The sequence below is a fragment of the Periplaneta americana genome, chromosome 12 (genome assembly GCF_040183065.1).
Source record: "Periplaneta americana isolate PAMFEO1 chromosome 12, P.americana_PAMFEO1_priV1, whole genome shotgun sequence".
Lineage (NCBI taxonomy): Eukaryota > Metazoa > Arthropoda > Insecta > Blattodea > Blattidae > Periplaneta > Periplaneta americana.
The window spans coordinates 35,330,956-35,355,358 of record NC_091128.1 but is presented as its reverse complement, the minus strand read 5'-3'; the positions used below and the strand labels follow the sequence as shown (position 1 = coordinate 35,355,358).

The window sequence follows — 24,403 nt, the reverse complement described above, 5'->3', positions numbered from 1 at the left end:
AATAAAAAAAACTTTCACATTTGTACACCGTATTACAAAGGTTTCTACGATGAATGTTGGCGTGCATGGATTTTTAGTCTCAAAGAATACGAGAAACTTTCTCCACAAACATTGCACTGGAATGGCTTCTCTCCTGTGTGAATACGTGTATGACTTTTTAAATGTGTCGAAACAGAGAAACGCTTTCCACAAACATCGCATTTAAATGGTTTCTCGCCTGTATGTAAGCGTGCATGTAATTGCAGATTAGAAGAATGAGAGAAACACTTTTTACACACATCGCATTTAAATGGCTTTTCGCCTGTATGTAGACGTGCGTGCATATTCAGGTTTGAGGAACTCAAGAAACGTTTTTGACACACATTGCACTTGAAAGGTTTGTCACCTGTATGTTGGCGTGCATGCAATTTTAAATTCGCAGAATGCGAAAAACATTTTTCACACACATTACACTTAAATGGCTTCTCTCCAGTGTGAACACGGCTGTGTCTTTTTAAAGGAGCCGAATTAGAGAAACATTTCCCACAAATATGGCATTTAAATGGTTTTTCTCCAGAATGTCTGCGGGCATGTATATTTAGATTTTCAGATCTGGAGAAACACTTTCCACAAATATCACATTTAAATGGTTTCTCCCCTGTATGTCCGCGCGCATGCACTTTCAGATACGAGGATTTCGAGAAACACTTTCCACAGTTACCGCATTTAAATGGTTTGTCTCCTGTATGTTGGCGCACATGTAATTCGAGGTTTGAGGATCTGGAGAAACACTTTCCACAAACATCACATTGAAATGGTTTCTCGCCAGTGTGTAGGCGTGAATGGAATTTTAGGTTTGAAGATGTAGAGAAACACTTTTCACAGATAGCGCATTTAAAAGGTTTTTCGCCTGTATGTCGGCGTGCATGCACTTTTAGGTCTGATGATTGCGAGAAACATTTTTCACAGACATCGCACTTGAACGGTTTCTTGTCAGAATGTCCGCGAGCATGCGATTTTAGCTCTGAAGTTTGCGAGAAGCAATTGTCGCAAACATCACATTTGAATGGTTTCTCGAGCTTTTGAATGCAGGTATGGAAATTGAGAGCTTCCAACTCCCAGAAGAAGTTTCCACAGACATCACATTTGAATGGTTTCAGCATCAACTCTTCCTCCACTGTGTCCACGTCACACAGTTCTTCCTGCAAAGATGAAAACGAACAGAAGAATTTGGTTACCAACCGAACTAGAACACTTAGTTTCGTTACTGAGATCCAAAATTGAAACATTTGTACATAATTGTAATGCCGCAAAATATTTAGAAAGAAGTTCATTTCTTGACGCAAGTAATCATGCTTATGTAGTGCTCCATTGTTACTGTAATAATCACAATACTTTTCTAAAGGAGATGAAAATTCGTAACAGCATTGGTACAATTTATAATGGTGAAAGATCTACTCGTCTTGCTTAATCCCCCAGGTCTACTGGTCGCCAATTGAATATATTCAATGGTGACAGAACATCAACATCCTTTAACAGTAATATGAATCACACGATTTTTTCTGTGAAAATAATGTGTTACGTATCAGGACTAAATGATGAACACTGCATCCAACATGTAAGTTATTTTCTGCACTAAAACCAGCATTGGACTAGACGAGATATAAACCTGAACTTCAGTTTAAAATTTGACAATCATGATCGTTGGCAAAGAATACATGGCATCCATGAGGACAAAACTAACTGGTAGTGCAAAAGGAGATAATAACAAATGACAATGACAAGAAAACCTTCAGGGAAACAGAAGAGAGACAATAGCATTAGGTCTACATTTGTCCTTCTGTAACTTAATTCACTTCAGGGGCGGACGGAGGATTTTTTTTCGGGGAGGGTTTGAGGAGACAGTAAAAATGGAGTAATGAGAAATAAGTTTATATACTCACAATTTGTTTCCGAGTCACAAACATTTACAAGTTGGCCTGAGTAGCATAGTCGGTATAGCCTTCTGTGCTCGAAGTTGAGGGTTCCACCCCAACCCAGCTCGATGACATTTAAGTGTGTTTATACGCGACAGGCCTCATATCAGTCGATTTTCTGGCATGTAAAAGAAGTCCTGAGGGAAAAAATTCCGGCACACCGGCGACGCTGATGTAACCTCGGCAATTGCGAGCGTTGTTAAATAAACCATAATTTTTTAATTTTAACATTTACAATGACTGCAATACAAAAACAATGACAGAATGACATTTACAGAAGAGGGCGACGAGGCTTCTTAGACATTTCATCCAGTACTTCATGAGCTTTTACTGCTACATTTTTATGTATATACATCAAGGAGTCCACACCTGTGGAGTAACGGTTAGAGCGTCTAGCCGCGAAACCAAGTGGCCCGGGTTCGATTCCCGGTCGGGGCAAGTTACCTGGTTGAGGTTTTTTCCGGGGTTTTCCCTCAACCCAATATGAGCAAATGCTAGGTAACTTTCGGTGTTGGACCCCGGACCCATTTCACCGGCATTATCACCTTCATCTCATTCAGACGCTAAATAACCTAAGCTGTTGATAAAGCATCGTAAAATAACCTAATAAAATAAAAATAAATAAATACATCAAGGCCAGTGCATTTAATCTGTCTGCTCCCATCGTGCTCCTCAAGTAAGTCTTCAAATACCGCAATGTTGAGAACGACCGTTCTGGTGTTGCTGTAGTTACAGGCAACGTGCAGAAAAGTTTCAGCGCCTTGTGAGTGCAGGGAAAAATAATTTCATTGCACCTGTTCAAAGATGATATAAAATCAATATGTATTAGGTGAAGATTTTTCTGATCAAGGAAATTTCTTCTCAATATCATCAATTCATTGAAGAAAGACTCTGGTGATACATCAACATCATTGAGCCACTGATTTACTACAGCCTCAACAGTAGTTTCTAAATCTTCATCTGATGCTCGCACTATGTTTTTAGGCAGAAAAGTTTGTATGGACTTCAGGATTCTCTTATGATTTAAAAACCTTTCCTTGAGCTAACTAATGAAATAGTCTAATAACAGAAGGAAAATTAAAAGCCTAAAATACTCTTCGTGTTTCTCTGTCTTGAAGTAAGAACGCTGTGTTTGTCTTCCTGCAGTTCTTGGAATTTAACACTTTAGCAAAGAGAATTTACGTGGAAAACTCTCTAATTCCTATGTACATTCACGAATTAAAATTAATATTATTTTTGTTTCTTGTTTCGTATTTTTCTTAAAATTTCTGGAGGGGATATATCCCCTTAATCCCCCCCCCCCTTGCAACCGCCCCTGATTCACTTCTATGTCATACTTGATGCTCATAATCAGTACACAGATGTCTGATTGTTTGCTGTCAGCATGTTCACATTGTGACTATCAAATTTTGTAATTCCAGTTTTAATTCTTTTCTATTTATAATTTATTTTTCTTCCTTGCATCCCTCATAATGATATCTAAATACACAATCTGTGGTGTCTTCTAAACAGTGAGCATCTTAATGTCTGCAAATCAGGAACAGAAGGTAACTTGCTTTTTAATTTTAGCATAAAAGAACTTCGCAGTCTACAGAAGATAGTATTATACTTAAGAGCACTTTCAAATTCAGATTTTTTTTTCAACAAACGTAACAGAGTCGTTGAACCTGAGCCTGGATCCAGTAGTAATGCCAACCTTACCATGTCTAGGGTTCAAGTGCTACCGCATTGTTTGCATCCAGACAGCTCAGTTCCGATCCCTGACCATCTCGTGATGCACTTTGTTTTGACCAAAGAATAGATTGCAGTGTTTTATCGGATTACTCCCGTTTCCCTTTATCATTCCACCAACACTCTCCATCTCCCTCTATTTCAATAACAAAAATAGGCTGGGATGATATCTTGGGGGCAGTATGGGTTTCTGTTGCTGATATATGAGGAACTTAGGACTCTGAGAATTATCAGGCAACTTGTCAGCGAAAAGGGACCAGGCTCTATAGGGGGCTGAGGTTGAATGGCCCACCTGTCAGCGTCGGATTCACGATGTCACTCAGGCCACCTGTCAGACCCTTATTCTTCAATAAGACAATGGGTAGGAACCGATTCCTACGTTTTGATCTAACATAAGAAGCACGATTTCTTGTCACCAGAAGAATAAGAGAAACAGCAAAGTATAATTTATTGAATAAAATAATACATTACATACAAGCCACTACCCAATTTACCATTGCAAACTATGTCCAAATTATTATTATTATTTCCGAAAATTGTGCCCGGGCCCTAATATTCGAGAAAAATTGAGTTCAAATTATACAATCTGACAACATTGCATAACCGATACCATGAATGTTGAATGGATATAACATCAATGGGCCACGTAAGTCGTTGCTTTCATAGTCTCGTGGTAATGCGAATGTCTTCATATCGAAGCACATAACTGTAAGTGTTCCAATCCCCATCTCTCCGCTTATTTTTTTCTGTACAAAGTTGTTTTTAATATTAACATTTTATTGTTTTTCAAACGTATTTATTTCGGAATAAATTACAGTAAGTTACATAGTATTTTCATTAACTCATTTATTTATGTAGCTTTCCATTATGCATTTTAAATCTTAGATTGATTCTTTAATAGTCACAATACATTTTTACACTTATTGTACTGTATTTCATTTATTTGCAACCTGTACTCAAAAGCATTACCCTCCATACGACGACAAAAGTTTGCACGCTTAATTATGTCTTGCTGTATGTTATGCAACACATCCCTGTTGACAGTCGTTACATCTGCATGAAGCCATGCAACAAGCTCCATCAGGCTCTGAGGGGATTTATTACATAAAAAACAACTTGTTAGCAGACTCGAAGCACTGAACCTCATATTACAGTTCTACACTCCTTCACTTTACCTCTAGACTATCAGAACACGTAACTGATGCAGGTAAGTAATGATGAATTGACTTTACAGTCATGCTGCTGTTTATCCAGCGTTGCCAGATTGTGTAATTTGAACTCAATTTCTCTCGGAAATTAGGGCCCGGGCGCAATTTTTAGAAAGAATAATTTGAACATAGTTAGCGATAGTAAATTGCGTGATGGTTTACATATGAGTGAATTATGGTTCACCGTGTATATTGTGAAGTTCACAGGAGAGTAAGAGAAATAATAAAAATGTATTAAGTGTTATTTATTTTGTTATTTAGTGCTGTACTGTGTATACACTAATAAAAGCTGTCTTTAATGTCTGCAACAAGAAACCCACAGATTAGTGGCGTGCAGAAAAAAGTCATGCTAAATGAATATGAATATGAGTATTTATTGTCAATAGCTGTTTCATATATGTACATGTAGTGATGGTCCTCAATATTTTCTCACTTATCCATTATCATTCCCTCCGTTCCTACCTTTATATACTTATCTACTTAGTTCCTTGTTTCCATATCCGTCTCACTTCACTACTTTCAGTTCTTCTCTTCTTATTCTATCACTTTTTTCACCCCTGACTTGTTTGTACTCATTTTTTCCTACCTTCTTTCATCGATACATCCATAGCACTACGTATAAATTCTTAAATTCTTATTGGGATAACCTGGTAAGAGCTTATGAATCCCCCAATCATCAACTTGAAAGAATCCATCTAAATCGAATGATATCTAGGGGTTAACCTTCGTCACTATGTCAGTTAATATTAAATGGTGGTCTTTGGAAGGGATTTCCCATTAGTTGTAACTGATCCTTGTTAATCTCTCCGTATTTAAACACTTCTAATCCTGACAATGAACGGTAATTGAAGTGGTCCATTTAATACTTGTGCATAATCTACTAAAATTTTAATATACATTGAAATATTTCACCTTTCTCTATGACATTTGCCAGCCAAATTATGCAGTCACATCCAATGTAATCAAAAGCACAGCTGTTATCTCGGCAGGAGGGCATGTTAGGAGCACAACTTTTCTGCAAGCAAGTGCGTGAGTTGATGAGTATTCTGAATTTTCAGGTGATATTAATGGCGTTTAATATGTTCGCTGTGTAAATGAACTGTAGTCATTTCATTAAACAGTATTAGTAAGACTGCAGTGGCTTAAATTCGATACCGTAAGCAATTAGCTCCATCATGAAAATTTAGTGTATAATGCTTCTTCCTTAAAATTAGTCCATTCTAACACCTCGGAAATGAAGTAACAACCACTGGTTCTTGAGTTAGCTGAATGGAACCTTTCATTGACATGACAAATCTGCAGCTCAAAATCTAAATTTGATATTAACCTGCTGTCGGTCGCTACATTACAATGATAAGAATCGATCGCAAAGTATCATATTGATATATTTCATTTTGGCCTAAAATAATGGCTATTTGATATTTATTTTTATTGTACACTTTAATATGTACACTTTAATTGTACACTTTCACTTGGTAATAAATATATTTAATAATTTATGTATTGTCATTTATTTCATATATGACAAGTTCACGTCAAAATACATGAACATGAGTACCCGGTAACAACATCGGTAGCAATGTATCAAAATGATACATGGACTCTGAGAAAGTATGTCATATATATATTTTAGTGATTGCAATGTTCTTTTTATCATTGATTTTTTATTTCAAAATGCCAAGTAGCCTATAACTGTAAATAAATTGCACAATAAGATAGTCACCATGTAACTTTCATTATTGATACCAATTTTATTCTAAAATTTGAGGCAAATATTCAGAAATAATAAAAAGAATACAAACTACTAAATAAAGAATAAACACAGAAGTAAAGTGTAGTCTACTCAGAGAAACATGAAATATGTCAGTTTTATGCTGTTCATTATATTATCAGTCATTCATCACTCAAGCAATCTTCTTTTCCTTGAAGTCGAGGTTAACTTTCTGTACAGACTGCGACTGTATGATCGCCACAGATACATCGTTTACAATTCTTTAAAATGATCTTAGTTAGCCTTGTCTTCCGAGATGTGTAACACAGGATGCAGCGACGCCATTTTGCAGATGGGCTGGAATTTTTTTCTCTCATAGCTGGTCCAGCTTCCTCAGCAAGTCATTGTTCACATCAGATTCTTCATCAATTCCACTCACCTCAAAATCAGAATTACCCATCCTTTCTTCTCCTGGCTCATCTTCTGCATCTGTGTCATCTTCATCTTGAAAATCTTCTTTTAGTGCGTGATTTTCGTCCTCTACATTGTTATCATAGATTAAATTTAGGAAAATTTTTAAATCGCCTGGATCTTCTAAATTATACACTTTCCTCTGGTTCAGTTACAGTGTATGTCGCAATGTATCAATCTGATATAAGACACTTGCAGTTTCACACAGTCTAATGGCTAAAGCAGTTGAGCGACACTGGCTTGTAGTAAGTTTGAAGATAGGAAGGTATTGTAGCGGTAAAGCCACAACTATGGAAATTTAAAAATTGGCGGTAAAAAAAGTAGCCTATGCTTGTATCAATCTGATATACATGCGGTCGACGGAAGGTTAAGTCAAAATTCTACAACTGGACAGCACTAATGTCTAGTACATCGAGCTTACATTATATAACCCAATTTAGTCTGTTTTATGTATCTTCCTATGGTTATGTGGTTTTTCAGTAACTTTGATAGGGTCCACTCGAGATTATATGAAACTACTGACGTGAAATAAAAATAATGTATTAGCATTAAATCGAATCATTCACAAAAAATGGCAAACTCTCATCAACTTAACGAAATTATTTCGAATAGTGATTTGTGATTATTTTTTAATTCACTGTTAAATACTTACATGCATAATAACGTGCCAACCTTCTACATAATCTACAGAGTTTTTCTCCTGAAGGTCAGTATAGAAGTTTTGTTAATGACAACATGCTGTCAAACATCAAGTTTGGAAGCAGAAATGTGCTACAATGTGTAAAATTCAGTCCTGGGATGTCTTGAGAGTCTTTTATGAAAGTCGAAAGGAAATATTCTCAAGTAAGAAGTAAAGTACCGAAAAGTAGCATTCACAGAACAGTGTGAAAACTGCATTTAGGGGAATATAACATGAAATGCCTAAGAGAAGATATATGGTCACTTGTTTCTGCTTAATGAAGAAATGACTTTCGTTTAGTTCACATGATATCTTGTCCCTGAAAATCGCAAGTATGCTAAAGTTAAAGAAATAAATAGCAATAATGCCAATTACTTTCCGAGGATATTTGAAAGAATACTTTACATAACTATTTTCACTTACTGTTGTAGATAATTGTAGGTATATTGCCTGTGACTGAGGTTCTGGCTGATATGTAACTTACATCTATTATCAGGCAGTAGGCCTACACTTTACTTAACAATATTAGTCAGAGGAAGAACAATAACTGTTTGTGTATCTGAAGTCTGACTAGTGTAATATGTAGCTAGTCAGCGATGTATGCAATGGAGGGGGAAAGGAACTGGCCACCCTACCCCATTAACTATTGGCCTAGTTCCCTCATAAGTGGTGTCTTGTTGATATCACTTGTAAGGTTCAAACCTGTCTTCGAACAGTTGACTAACCAACAACTGTAGGTAGGGATAACTTTTTGTTTTCAATTCCAAAAACCAATATATTTTTATAATTACTGCCTTTTTACTTATTTTTGTTGCGGGGATTATTGTACTGGTATGTCCTAAGGTGCAATATAACTCATCCCTACATATAATATCCCTATATGCGTACTGTTTCTTAATTGGTTATTTTACGACGCATTTTCAACTGCTATGGTAATATAGCGTCTGAATGAGATGAAGGTGATAATGCTGGCAAAATGAGTTCAGGGTCCAGCACTGAAAGTTACCCAGCATTTGCTCTTAATGGGTCAAGAGAAAACCCCGGAAAAATCAGGTAACTTGTTCCAACCAGGATTTGAATTCGGGCCTGCTCATTTCATGGTCAGGCATACTAATTATTACTCTACAGTGATAGACTATATACATACATATAGCAAGTATATTGCATTCTTAAAAAATGGAAAAAGGACAAAAACAGTTACAACAGAAAACCAAGGCTTATTTCAGTTGAAGGGCTGAGAGCCATAGTGGGCCAAGTATCCTTTTTATGAAACTGAGAAACATTGAAGTACAATTAAATACAGAAAATAATTCATTGGATGCATATTAATAAGTAATTATTAATTTAATATAAAAAAGGTATTGATGAATTTATAATACGACATATAAAGGAAGAACATGTATTTTGCCCTAATTATAACATTATGAAATTACACATATTTGAAAGTTTTGGTGTTGGCCCACTATGGCACATTTACCTTGTCTAAACAAAAATGTACTAGTGGGCCATCTCCAAAAGCTGTCTCAGTGTCTACTTTTCCATTTCTAAATTTTGGAAAAATTGCTTCTAGCTCATTTAGAGAATAACAAAATTTAATTTTCATTGGTTCAGCTGATTCGCACTGAGCCATTTATTTTTCATCCATTGGACCTTGTTACCATCTGTGGTGTCTTTGCACATCAAAAAATTGCATTTTTCAATATCTTTGTTATTAAGGAGGTTTGACTGTTCCATTTTCTTTACAACAAAGGCTTTTCTTTCTCCTACAGTGTTGCATTAACGCACATAATTGTGTACAATAAAGAGGTTTTTGACTTTGTGTTTAGCTGACTCAGTAGTGCTGAAGTCCCTGTCATTAGGGAAGAAAGAATGCCCAAATTCTATAAATGTATGGTGTATTTCTTAAACTTTGACTGATGGACAATGGAGGCTCAAAATGAAGCTATGTACTATTTTCTATTTTGTCCTCCACACGTTATTTGAATATACTCTTAAGTGGTTTGCTGCAGTATTTACAGTTTTAAGGTATGACAATAGATATGATCCCACTGCACAGGCCCCCCCTCTGAGCAGTGTTTTCTCTCCACAAATAGCCAAACATCATGTTCACAGTCATGCACTCCATCATTTTATATGCAAATTGAAGAACATTGTTTCGCATACTCGGATATTAGTGTCATCGTAAAAATAAAAATGAATGTTTACCATAGGTATGCACAAGCTACATTTATAGAGATAACAATTTAAACTTATTTTCTAGTCCAAAAATTCGCCTTCTTTTGAAATATAATATTCTAAATTGAATGAAAATTAATTTATTAAATAATTTCTTTTTTCATTTCATTATAAATTAATACATAGCCTACTCTAACGAAGTTGGATAAAATTGTACAGTATACTGCTAGATTAATGAAATTTTAATAACTCAGAAATAAAGTTTTCATGTTAAAAGATACAATTATTTAAATAGGTACCTTGTTTATGAATATACTGCAAATATAATTTTTGAAGTTATGGTACATAGCTACTTTTAATTTAATATAATATACCCATGAATGCTCTTCATCACTACCTTCTACATCAGCAGTTCCTCTGTACCTCTTTATATTCATTATATGAACCATTCCTGCAATATCTGCATTTGCTGATCAAAATTATTTATTGACGAGAATGTATCATGCACATGTGCTCAATCATTTTCATTATCGAAACGTTCGACACAACATATCCACATCTGCAGTGTTCGTCAGTGTACATTTTCGCGGATACAGGATTTCCACTTGCATTTACTCATACATACTCTTGGCCACTATTTATTTTCCTTTTTCGTACATTCTTTTCCCACTCATCACAGTTTCTCACACGCTTCCTAGATTTCACCTTAGTCGAGTTATTTTCTTCCACTTCGTCTGACATGTTCTACATCAAGTCACGTGACAAGAAGCAACATCTTTCATTAGACGTTTGGATATGGCCCACTCTGCTTCTCAAAAGAACTGGCATTTGCTTGAGAGAGTATTTTTTTTGCTTTAATTATTTCATAATGTGAGGGATTTGGACTAAATGACGCTATCTATTGAGTACGTGACTCAGCAGGCAATCAAAAGATGAGATAAGCTTCTAAACTCTGAAAATGGATTTGGCCCACTATGGCTCTCAGCCCTTCAATTATTAGTAGAATATCATGACAAATTTTGAGTCTTCAAACAAATTGGGTAAAACGAATCATATTGCAGTTCAACTGTACACTACTGAGGGAAAGAAAATAAATGAAACTATCACTGGCTCTATCACACACCAAATTAACAGCAGGAGCTGCTGTAATAAAATGCAACTGAAGTTAATAAATAACTCAGAAAAAGAGCACACTCGACAAACTCCAGTAATCTTAGCAGTACATTTCTCCATATGATCATTAAATGACACTAGCTTTTCCTCCAATACAAACTCGAATGTAAGCTCTTAGTTATGGCTTAAGCATTCTACATGTATCCCAATTACATGCAAGTTGAATATTCCCTTTTTTCGGAATGACTATCATGGTAATAAATAAAATCCACTTCCTGTATATTACTTAAACTAAATTAAGATTGGAACACATGAAGATACTAATTTTAATATTTGTTTTACAATTATGCCTACTGACATTAAATGCAGTTTCTTAAGCAGAAAAAGAAGTAAAGAAAGTACAGACCAGTTGCATGCGTGCAATATCTTCCTCTAACATATGGAAAGTCATTTACATACAAAATTTTGAAACATGTTCCAAGTATGAGTGAATGACAGAGTGAGAGTGAGTGAGTGATGGTATCAATAAGCAAATTTTACCACACAACATATCTAGAAATACTCTGCATAAAAGCTAAAACTTTAAGATCAGTGAGTCAAAGGTGAATAGTGAGTGATTACAATTTTTACTTATACAGATAACATTTATTTCATTGATGGGGCAGTATTAAATGTTTCGCAGCTTTGCACAAAGTAAGTGTAAAATCGAAATGAATATTTTGCCAAAGTACAACACTTGGCCCTTTGTTATAATATCCTTTATTATAAAGATAAATACCAACTTCACGATATCAGTGTTACGGGATTGATGTTTGGAGCAAGAGGAACGACGCCCAACTTCTCTTCTCAATTCTGTAAGACCCTAGGACTGCACAAATCTTTTCTGAATGAACTGGCCCTCCTCATAATTAGAGTCAGTCAAACTTTTACGGAACTCTAATTCAGTGTATGGAAAAAATTGACGCACCATTATCATTTTCTTTTTCCTTCTTAGCTTTCATTGATTCTTTACTTGAAATTTTTTTTTTCTTCTGTAAACTGCCATTGTTTGTTTGTGTATTTGTTTGCCTTTTTTCTTACTCTTTTAGCTCTCATCTTCTATTTGTTCTTGAATTGTTTTGTATGCTCTGTCTAATGGCAGCCTCTAATTTGAGGAAGCTCTGCTAAATAAATAAATTAATAATAATAATAATAATAATAATAATAATAATAATAATAATAATAATAATAATAATATGTTCTGTTTGGTGGTGGTTGTGGTAGTGGTGATGATGATAATGATGACAGTAATAATAATAAATGATAATCATTATCATAAAGTAATAATATGGAAGAAGAAGAAGAAGAAGAAGAAGAAGAAGAAGAAGAAGAAGAATTATCCTGAGTGCAACAGACCACAAAGGTCAAAGACTAACAGTTGCCTACTGGCTTCAAATCCACGTCTCTGCAGAGATTTTGATAACTTGACTAGTACAGTGGTAACGTGTGCTTAGCACGATAATATCCTAAGCCTCTATAGTTTGCTTGCAGGACCGAATTTTGCTTCCTACTGTACAGTAGCTCCCCACGTTCGTCATGATGCGGTCTCCTGTTACAATCGGAATTTCATTATAAAAATTCTTTCCCCATGAAGATTTGAAAGCTGACACAAGGTGTAAGAAAACATTTTTCAAATGAAACAAAAATCAAATCACAGTACAAGTACAGTATATATTGGAACAAAGACACGACTAATTAACAGTAATCCAGTTCACACCTGTGGAGTAATGGCTAGCGCGTCTGGCCATGAAGCCAAGTGGCCCGGGTTGGATTCCCGGTTGGGGGAAGTTACCTGGTTGACGTTTTTTCCGAGGTTTTCCCTCAACCCAATATGAGCAAATGCTGGGTAACTTTCGGTGTTGGACCCCGGACTCATTTCACCAGCATTATCACCTTCATCTTATTCAGACGCTAAATAACCTAGATGTTGATAAAGCGTCGTAAAATAACCTACTGAAAAAAAAAAACAGTAATCCGTCTCTCGAATATACCAGAAGGCACTGCAGGTAAATTTGTAGAGAACTGACGTCTGCAATGAACAGAATGCAAGCAGAAGAGGTAGCTCCACTTACCTCACCTTCTCTCTTCACCGTGGAGAAATCAATTGACACTGGAACATCTTCGACTTTAATCTCAGATGTGAAGTCACAGCTCTGGTCAACGCATTCCTCCTTTATCTGAGTCACGTGCAAATTCAATAGATTCACTTTCTAATGAACAGACATCATAAATGAGGAAATAAGTGTGTGGTTGTGAAGTTAATTTCAGATGTTAAGGACTTTACTCTGATTCTTTATATTAGTTTTTGGACTAATTTCTGCACAAGTTGCTAATGCGAAAAAATTCGAGACAATATGGGAACAAAACTTTAACAATGACTGAGATAGAGTCATGCTTCCCTAACTTATCACAGAATGCAGCATAAAGATCAATTTATGTCACGAAAGGGAAAAATTTATTTTAAACATGTAAGTAAATAACAACAAATTGTACATTTATTTATAGAAAATTAGTGTGAACTGAATGCAGAACTACAGAGCAGATAGTTCAATATCTAGTAACGAAATAACAAATAACAATTTGATGGATGTAGAGAAGGTTACTATTAACATTCATTAAGACAGACAATCCCAAAGTCAAACTTGGTACGGCAATCAATGTATAAGGAAATTTATATGATTCTTCCTTTTTATTAGGTACTGAATATCATAACAATCACCATCCACTAATATGTGCTCTGCAAACTGTTAATATCACAGTTAAAAATTAATATTCCAAACAGTCATCCCCAAGACAGTGTCTCAATGTAATGTAATGAGGATGTGAGGTCATATTTCAATATTGCCAACTTCTATGTTCAATCGGGCACAGAGACTATAGAGCAGCCATTTTCAATCAGTGTGCTGCAGCACACTAGTGTGTCGGAAATGATCCGCTGGTGTGCTGCAAGAAAATGGAAGTAGTAAACGTTGCTTCTTGCATAACATTACAATTAACGCAAAATATACAATATTTCTTTTTTTGTATTCCCTAAATAAGAAATTAAGAAAATTTTCATAATGCCATAATTGTCACAATAGCATTAAATTGTAATAATCTTCTATCATTAAATTAGAACTACTTTTATATATTTATACATACACATTTATGAGATTTATTTGTATTTTATGGTCCTCATTCCTTCCTTTAAAAAAATCTTCCCTACAGGTGAATTCCTCGTGGTTGTGAACAGGGTCATTCCACAGTAAGGGTCAGAGCTGGGCAAAATACTGACATCCAAGTATTTCAAATACAAATACAAAATACTCCAAAGAATAGTATTTGAATTATAAATACAAAATACTTTAAAAAAATTAACCAAAATACATTTGTATTTCAAATACTCAAAATACATTTGTATTTCAACTGTTCGATATTTACAGTCCAGCTGAAATTTATATTATAAATAAAACAACTATCTGATATGGTACTGGACCGAGAACATGCCATGGTATTATCTTACAAAACAATTCCATGTAAAATGTTCTTGTAACAATGAAAATCTATGTTAGCAGTTCTGAATGCCAGCACAATCAACAAATTAGACTTACCTTAGCTTCACAGCTCACAGAGGAGGTAACAGGCAGTACAGTTTCCTCTATCTTCACCTCTGATGAGAGATCGTAGCTGGGATCCTCCCACTCCACCTTCATCTGAGTCACTTGCAAATTAAGTAAGTTCCCTTCCTACACATAAGTGAGATAGCATAACTTCATAATTTATTCAAGCTGGATAGTAATGAATTTATTGTGTTAGGCTCCTATGACAACACTTGGTTGCTCCATCCAGCACAAGGTGTTATCCAAACTTGGAACTAGAATTGACATACAAATGACAACTAGCAATAGCTTTTACCTTTAATTTATTTGATCTTATTTATAGTCACCTTAACTCTATGCACATATCGCAACTTTATTATGGATGTCATTTTTTTTTTCTGTATGAAGTTCGCCGTTCTCTCTAACCCTAAAACATCTGATTCCTTGACCTGAGGTGGTCTCGCTCACCATCAAGACATCTGTCACACTGGCTGGAGACTTAAATCCCCAAACAAATCATAATCTACCTCCAGGCAGAACATTTAAACTTCCATTTGACAGATGCAGTCTCGTGTACAATGTTGTAACTACAGTAAAATCCCTCATAATCAGCACCGGCAATACTAAAACAACAGCACTTTCGGCTAGGCAAAAAAAAAAATAGTTTAAATCTGCCACAGTCTCGGCCGTCAACAAGTTACTGGTATGCTACATTAGGAAGTTCGCACGAACTTTCATTTTCAGTGAATATTCGAATCTAAAATTAGTGTATTATTTGCATTGTGTGATGTTTTTTAATAAGGAAAATCCACAGTTTTTATGTTTATATAGTTATGTTTGGGCTGTCAGTATTGTCACATTAGGAAGATCGCATGAACTTTCATTTTCAGTGAATATTCGAACCTAGAATTATATCCTACAAGTGTATGACCTTGCGCGAGAAGGTCTAAAAGGTTTCCTGTCTTGAATCTCTCTGCCTGTCCATCGGTCACATGATGCGCACCTTACCACTGCGTGTCCAAGTCATGCCATGTCACCGATTGAAGTCTCAATTAGTCGCAGTTAGTTGGCGTGTGTAGATTGAACAATAACTTTGTGATGTGTGACCTCAGCATTTAATTCTTTTTTAATTTCAAGTTAAATGTTGTACTAAAAGACGCCGAAGGAAAAAATCTCACTCTGTATAAAGTTAAAGCATTACACAGAGGAATTTGACAATTTATCCACAGATGGAAAGGTACTTTTTTGCCTTGTTTGTGAGAAGAATGTGCCCTGTTCTCAGCGTTTTCAAGTCCTGGAACACTTATCCACGTCACATCATCGGGCCCGTACTTCGAAACCATACCTCAAAAGCAGTTGTTACTCACTGAACCTCAACTCAGAAACGCCCAGAACCTCAGAAATCTCATTTTGCAAGTGAACTGCGCCGTGCTATGGTTTGTGCTGACATCCCTATTTGGAAGTTAAAAAATCCAGTGCTGTGCGAGTTTCTTGAGAAATACACACGTGAAACTGTGCCAGATTAATCTACAATCAGAAAGAACTATGCACCTGATTTATATATGGAAACAATCAACTCTATTCATTTGGAATTTGGTGCTGATGATCTCATTTGGATTTCAATTGACGAGGCAACTGATGTATAGGAATGATATATTGGAAATGTTATAGTGGGCGTGTTGAAAGATAATGAAGTGAGTAAGTTTGTGTTATTAACTTGTGAGGTGTACCAAAATGCAATCATCAAAATATAGCTAAATTATTTAATGATGCAATGGGACTTTTGTGGTCCGATGGGGTGAAACACAATAATGTCTTCCTTCTTGTGACAGATGCAGCACCATATATGTGTAAAGCTGCCACAGCTTTGCAAGTTTTATATCCTAAAATGTTACATCTCACATGTCTTGTGCATGCATTCCATCGCATAGCAGAACTGGTTCCATCTAAATTTTCTAAAGATGATACACTAATTTCGAATACAAATAAAGTATTTTTAAAGGCTTATAACAGAGTTGATAAATTCAAAGATCTGTTTCCTGAGCTTGCACTCCTTCTTCATTCAATCTTAACGAGGTGGGGAAGCTGGAATGATGCTGTAGGCTACTACCAAAAGAATTTTGATTCTGTGAAACAAGTTCTTCAGCATTTTTATTCCCAAGATGCAATTTCTGTAGAAACAGCAAAGCAATCATTTAGTGATGCAAAGCTTGAAAATGATATTGCCTACATCCAGTGCAATTTTTCGCATTTATGAATTGCCATTAAATCTTTGGCGACATCTTCTTCCATACTCTCAGACAGGTTTGATGTTGTTCATTCTGCAGTCACGTCTCTGGAAAGTCTACAAGGGCCGGTTGTAACTGCTTTCTTCCAGTTTGAAGAAAAACCCTGGATTCAAGGCTATCAGTGCTGTTAACAGAGTGCTAAATGAAAGTAGTACCGAAGTCTTTGAAATTGAGTACACACCAGAAGTTGTGTGCAAATTTAAATATGCACCCATTACATAATGTGAATTTGAACGATCATTTAGACAGTACAAAGCCATTTTACACGATAACAGGAGAAGTTTTCTATTTGACAATTTGAAACACATGTTTGTTCCTTATTGTTATGGGGTTCGTAATGTGGAAAATTAACAGTAATATGTAATTTTCAATGTTTAAGTTATTTACATGCATCTCCAGATTATTATATCTAGTTGTAATATTGGATCCGTAATATGGTATGTGTTAAGACATGACGTGATTCTGTAGGCTTATCAGCAACATATTTCAAGAAAATGTAGGGAAATTATGATATTGTGATGTTACATATTTATTGTTATTTTAATGGTTTTATTACATATTTCAAGATTTTTAAATACATATATATGCACATATTTGACTGATTTTTACTACATAACTATCCCGGCCCTAGTCATAGCTATATTTCTCTCCATCGGCCACCATTGCATGCGGAACGCTCACCACATCATCACAGCCATTTTCACCTTTCCATCCCCTCTGTATAGACTTGCCACGTCCACCTACATGACGGGATTTGCTGAGAATGCCTGGCTAGGCTTCATATTTCTTCCCCTTCTAGCTAGTTATATTCATTATTAGGTTAAGTTTCCTAGGCTTATAACTCCCGTCTCACCAGCGGGGATCTTTCCTATTTCTGTGGTCCTGTCCCATGGTTTCGAGCGCAACTTCCAATTTCTGCAGCCCGACAGAGCGCCCAGCAACGAAGCAATAGTGGGTCCTTCATACTGCCTCTATATGCAAGTTTAGGTGCCAAACCCAGACCAGAGGTGACGTACATTCACGTAGAGCCCCAATGGGGGCCCGGGGCGATTTAGATGCCCAGTGACAGACTCTGCTTGCTGGAGCAGATATATTGCTCCGACCTGTTACCACTGACTAATGGATTTTTTTTTATTGGGTTATTTTACGACGCTGTATCAACATCTAGGTTATTTAGCGTCTGAATGATATGAAGGTGATAATGCTGGTGAAATGAGTCCGGGGTCCAGCACCGAAAGTTACCCAGCATTTGCTTTTATTGGGTTGAGGGAAAACCCCGGAAAAAACCTCAACCAGGTAATTTTCCCCAACCGGGATTCGAACCCGGGCCACCTGGTTTCGCAGCCAGACGCGCTGACCGTGACTAATGGATGTCGCAGTGTAATCAACCAGAAGTGTCTTGAAGCTGTGCGATCTCGGATTATTCTGGCTTTGGTGAGAAAGGTCGGAGTTAACCGAGTAGTCTTGTGGTTATCCAATGTAGAGTGGGAAGCCATGGGCGGTTATTCCTGTGGTAGAGACATAAAACTGTGGCACGCCTCTAGTGTAAGACTTGCCATTAGGTGTATAATGCCCAGTGTGAAGGGTAACTTGCGTGAGGTGGGTTGCTTGGGATCGGGCTGTGGGGGGGTCCCCATGGCCGGCTCAGACCGAGAAGAATTTTCTAGGTGTCTTTTTCTTACGCCTGCCCCCCACCCCCCACCCCGGTGGCAGGCTGACGCCGATGGTTCCATAGGGGGGCCAATTCAAAATGTCCTCGCATTCCGACCCTCCTTCAAATCCACAAACAAATAACTCAAAGAAACGGAGAGTGGCTGATGCCATTACGATAAATCCCGAACTAATGAAGATTGTTGTGCCACCTGCGAGATATATCAGCATGACTCTTGACAGCACAGAAAAGACAATGAAAAACATCAGCCCATTTTACATAAAGCGCGCTCTCTATCAGTTGGTCGGAAAGGTCACGAATGTAACTCGTCTCAGAAATGGAAGTCTTCTGATAGAAACATTAAAGCTGAAACAGAATGAGACACTATTACAGGCGAAGTTGTTAGGATCGTACCCTATTACGGTTGAACGTCACTCCTCACTCAACAGCACATGAGGAGTCATTCGTACGGAAGCTCTAGATGGTATGTCTGATGAAGAAATTCAACTAGAATTAGAGGAACAGCCTATTTCCAAAGCTTACCGACTAACTGGTACGAGGGATGGACAGACGTTTCCTCTGGCCAGTACTCATCAGAAAATGCAATACAGGCAGATGTACCTCAAGGAGCAGTATTACCTCCAATGCTCTTCAATATTTATATAATAGACTTCCCTCAACATGAAAATTGTTATTTTACACAGTTCGCAGATGACACTTTAATTTATACCACAATTTGGGACATTCAAGAAGCTTGTACTAAACTACAAAATTACACAAATAAAATTTAATCCTGGCTCCAAAACTAGAAGATAAAAATAAATACAGTAAAGACATCAGCTGTAATTTTCACTAGAAGACATCCTAAACTTCCCTTTGAATTAAAGATTTCAATGAATTTATTCCAAAGAAAAATGAAACAAATTATCTAGGCACATCATACCACAGATTAATGTTCAAGTCTCATTTATATAACACAGTATCCAAAGGTTATAATATTTTTCAATGCTTATAGCTTATATCGTACTTTCAAATCAACATCTCTGAGTTTATGGTCAAAGAAAATCTTTTACACTATGTTAATCAGACCAAGCATAGTTTATGCATTTCCAGCATAGTGAGCATTTAATAAAAAATTGATGTGTAAGCTACGTGGTGTTGAAGAAAATTTCTTCATACAATTAATGGAGCCGACTATCATATATCAAATAAATTTCTTAACGAAATTTTAAACGTCGAGTCCACTGATGATTACTCACATACATTAGTAAAACATTCCATAGATCAATCCAAATTGTTTGCTAAGTTAAAATCTATCTATCATTAGTGAATAACATCAAGTGAATTCATGGAGTGTGATGTAAATATTGTATTTTAGAAATGTAACCCTTTCTTTATATTTTAATTTGTCTCTTTGTATTTTAATTATACCTTTCGTCCTTACATAAAAATGTGTTAACCTACAGCATACTCTGTTTATCTCTCAGTGTTTCTTCTGTTTATTTCTCAGTGTTTGTTTATTTGACTATGTATGTTTATTTGCTTATAATTATTTGTTTACTTGTCTATATTTATTTGTGCATGTGTGAGTGTATGTGTGCGTCTGTATACTATCGAACCTGATGCTGTCGTATCCAGGCCTTATACACTGGTTTCTGACAAATAAATATTATTATTATTATTATTATTATTATTATTATTATTATTATTATTATTAATATAACCATCAGGAAGAAAACTCTGTCTTCAATATCAGAGACTAGCTTCAAATAGGAGTCAAAAGCTATACAGCTTGAACTCTACATCCAAACTCAACACGAATCAAGATGCTGGTTGGCTGGCTGGCCGGCATACAGGTTTTAGGTTCCTAAGTACTGTCAGTAGCAGACATTACTTTCATTAATACGTTTACTATGGCAGCAAGTACTAGTAAAACTGTGGAAAGTGTTCAAGATAAGAAGACATATTAATGTGGATACATATATCACCACTACCTACTATAGAAAAATGTATTCAGTTTTGTAGAGAATATACATAAGTTACTTCCATTAGAGATCAGACGTTTTTGTTTACATTCTCCTCTCGCAAGTCTCGATGATTACTCACACCCACTGCGGAACAATGACTTCAAGGACCTTTACAGTGGTGCAACACATTACATTTCGAACTCTCCAAACTATTGGATGTATCAAAAAACTTATTTGACAAAACTTGTTCGCATTGACTTCATCTATTACCTCTGAGAATAAATGTATAGGTTCTCTTCCATCCTGAATATTGATGGTTTCATAGAATGACTTTAGAAATAATTAGTAGTGAAACTAATTTAAGCATAGTTATCGTTAGTGATTATTATGGCTATTGTAGAGAATTTTGTTAGGTAATAACGACAAATAATTCGACTCTTATCAGTGGGCCAGGACAGATATCAGACATCGATGAATCTCATATTGTCACGAGGAAATACAAAAAAAAAAAAAAAAAATGTAAACTTTTACGAAACGAACTTCAACATATCTGAATTTTTGGAGGGATCATACGATTTGAAGACTCGTTCAAAAATTTTACCTACTATCTTGAAAGACATCGCCAAAGTGTACTCATGGTACAGGAAGTAGAAGTTAACTCCAAAAGTTCATACTAGTAAAGGAATAATCAAAGTGTATGATGAATAAAACAGTATGGTAAGTACTAAATATTACATACGTTTTATTTAATAGCATATACTCTATAAATATAATAATGAAGTCGTCAATTTTGACAAACAACTTGGCGGTCTATACCATTATAACTAGGTACCTTGTGACGTCATCTATGGCATCGTATATTTAAATTTACCAATGTTTTAACAGATACCTGTAACAAATTGTTCTTCTCTTCTTTATCTGTGGCGTCAATTGATCGTACAGCTGGCAAATCGATTTCAGGTTCCATCTTGATAGCAACAAAAATGGAAGTGAGTCAAATACTGGTGTCTTCTAAGGAATGTGAACCAGCAAGAAATGCCTGTTTAGAACGAATATGAAATAATTTACAAATAACCCAAAATATTAATTGTGCACTTAATTACATCATAAGCACAGGAACGCCCTTTCGTAACACTCACTAAAATCACTCTGATAACCTGGGAAATGAAAGAGAGCTGCAGTGAGCAACCGCAATGGCAAATATACATAAAGAAGAGAAATTGCTCTTTTCTCTCGATTCTGGAGAAACTTCTCGCATTCACAAACATAAACCTTGCTCACTCTGTGAGCAATATTCCCCTCCAAGAGAAGTTTCTCAACATGCTCTGCCACAGAGCAATTACTGACTTTGGTATAGGCCTACATGAACAAGAGCAAGAAGAGAAACTGCTCGTAATTTGTGGAGAATCTAAATAGGTGACTCCAGTTTAGTTGAACAAAGTGTTTTAAGTGCAATGGACGAGTACAATGTGCTAGATGAACCGAGAAAAGTTTATAAAGCTCGCAGAGATTCTGCATTAGTTGATTATAATGACATTTAGAGATTTCAGAAGCAAAATATCGGGTAGAACACCCAAGTGTTGAGCCTAGGAAAATCTAATGAAACTAGAGGTGGATCTTTATCTAGTGAAGAAAATATGCAGATTTTCTCATGTTACGTCGGTGATCTGATTCCCAGACTGTGAAGTTACTATTAGCACATCTGACAGTGAAACGAACGAACCCGGGTTCAAATCCTGGTTAGGACAAGTAACCTGATTAAGGTTTCTCCCGAGATCTTATCTAAACCAACTGCAATACGAGGGCTATTCATAAAGTAACTTCCGTTTATTTTTTTACAAACCTGTGAAAGACGTTACAGAATTGGGTTACAATACATTTGAAAGTACACACGTCCACTCTATGTCCTCTCAGTCCACTCTCACTCTTCTTATTCCATTGTATGTGCTCTCAGTAAAAATCTCTGTCCTGTCACTTTACTCTGTCCTACCAGTCCACTCCCTTTCCTCTCAGTCTACTCTATGTGCTCTCAGTCCAATCTCTGTCCTATCACTACACTTTCTATACTATTAGTACCGATACACTCTCAGTTCTCTCAGTCCACTCTCTGTAACCTCAAGCCAATGTCTGTACTTTTACTACACTCTCTGTACTCTCAGTCCTTTCTCTCTCCTCTCAGTCCACTTCAAGTCACCTGAGTCCACTCTATGCTCTCTCAGTGCACTCTCTATCTTCTCAGTCACTCTATATGCTCTCAGTCCAATCTCTCTCCTGTCACTACACTCTCCGTCCTACCAGTCCAGTATATGTCCTCTCAGTCCACTCTATATCCTCTAAGTCGTGTGTCTGTGCTCTCAGTCCACTCTATATGCTCTCTGTCCAATCTCTGTTCCGTCACTACACTCTCTATACTCTCAGACCACTCGCAATCCTCTCAGTCCACTCTATGTCATCTGAGTGCCCTCTATGTCCTCTCAGTCCACTCTCTGTCCTCTCCAGGGGCGTATTTTGCGGACTACCGGGGCTACCGGCGGTAGCCCAAGGAAATTACAAAAGAAAAAGTTTATAATATAACATAATGTAATAATTTTGTATTATTAGTTTTACCATAGTAATTAAAATTAAAGTAATTGTTAGATATATTTTGTGTAATAATAGGGTCAGCGGTAGCCCAAACCCTTTAACCAGTATACGCCACTGGTCCTCTCTATGTGCTCAGTCCTATCTCTGTTCTTTCTCTACACCCTCTATCCTGTCTGTCCACTCTATGTGCTATCAGTCCACTCTATGTCCTCTCTCTGTCTTTCCAGTCCACTCTATGTGCTCTCAGTCCACTCTGTCCTCTCAGTCCATTCTGTCTTTCCAGTCCTCTCTATGTGCTCTCAGTCCAATCTCTGTCCTATCACTATATTCTCTGTCCTACCAGTACAGTATCTACCATCTCAGTCCACTCTATATCCTGTCAGTCCACTCTCTGTTCTCATTCCACGTATGTCCTCCGAGTCCAATCTCTGTCCTATCACTACACTCTCTGTCCTAGCAGTCTAGTATCTGTCCTCTCAGTCCACTGTATGTCCTCGCAGTACCCTCCATGTCTTCTAAGTCCACTCTATATGCTTTCAGTATATATCTATAATCCGTAATCTATTAAACTGGCTTCTTGTACGACGTGTGATTAACTTATTAACGTTTCCTTCTGATATTAACATTAAAACTCTTTAGTGAAGTGTAATAGTAGTATGACTGAAAACAGTAGACAACACAGTGTTATCAAGTTGAGCCTTCCGACGATCTACTAGAGTCGACCGTGCTTTGAGATTGCCCGTTGAATAAAGGGTGGCGACTTTTTGTTTTCTTATGTTGTCAGTAATAAGGAAGTGTAATGGGGGATTTTCCCTTCCATGATATCCATCGGAACAATCTCTTCTATGTTAAGATTGGACTGTAGGCTATATCGGATAGATTTAATTACAATATTTCTAATTGCTATGTCTTATGCTACTTTACCTTTGGTTAAATGACATCTGATCTACCTACATCCGATTCTAAGAGATTGTCTCATCCAAGTGTCCTAAATCTATTTTTATTTTCAGTACGTATATCTCTACGTGTACCTTGAAAATAAATATCGGCAAATTTTCCTGTCTACCATTTTCTTCGTAACGTTTAATGTTTCACGTCTCCAGTAAAAACTTAAGTTTCAAAATCAAGAGATCTATTGACTTGACTACTGGTATGAACCAAGTATGCAGTGTTTCGCTGAAATTGATGACCAGAAAGCTGAGAAGGATCTTCGGTCCCGATACCGAACGTTAAGCCTAGCCGTCCACTGGAACC

At 36.5% G+C, this 24,403-nt stretch overlaps 1 protein-coding gene across 5 annotated transcripts; it reads right to left on the bottom strand.

Annotated features, from left to right (window-relative positions):
• On the bottom strand, positions 1–24,403 carry LOC138710246 (zinc finger protein 235-like). Of its 5 annotated transcripts, none has more exons than XM_069840936.1 (5): positions 24,181–24,401; positions 21,456–21,605; positions 14,673–14,807; positions 13,155–13,292; positions 1–1,181 (listed from the first exon to the last, which is right to left on the bottom strand). In XM_069840936.1, the coding sequence occupies exons 2-5, from the start codon at positions 21,531–21,533 to the stop codon at positions 45–47; spliced, it is 1,488 nt and encodes a 495-aa protein (XP_069697037.1). In that variant the 5' UTR covers positions 21,534–21,605; positions 24,181–24,401; the 3' UTR covers positions 1–44. The 5 variants fall into 5 exon arrangements, with proteins under 5 accessions (XP_069697037.1, XP_069697038.1, XP_069697040.1 ...); XM_069840937.1 differs by having other exon boundaries at positions 13,155–13,259; positions 24,181–24,400; XM_069840939.1 differs by lacking the exon at positions 13,155–13,292.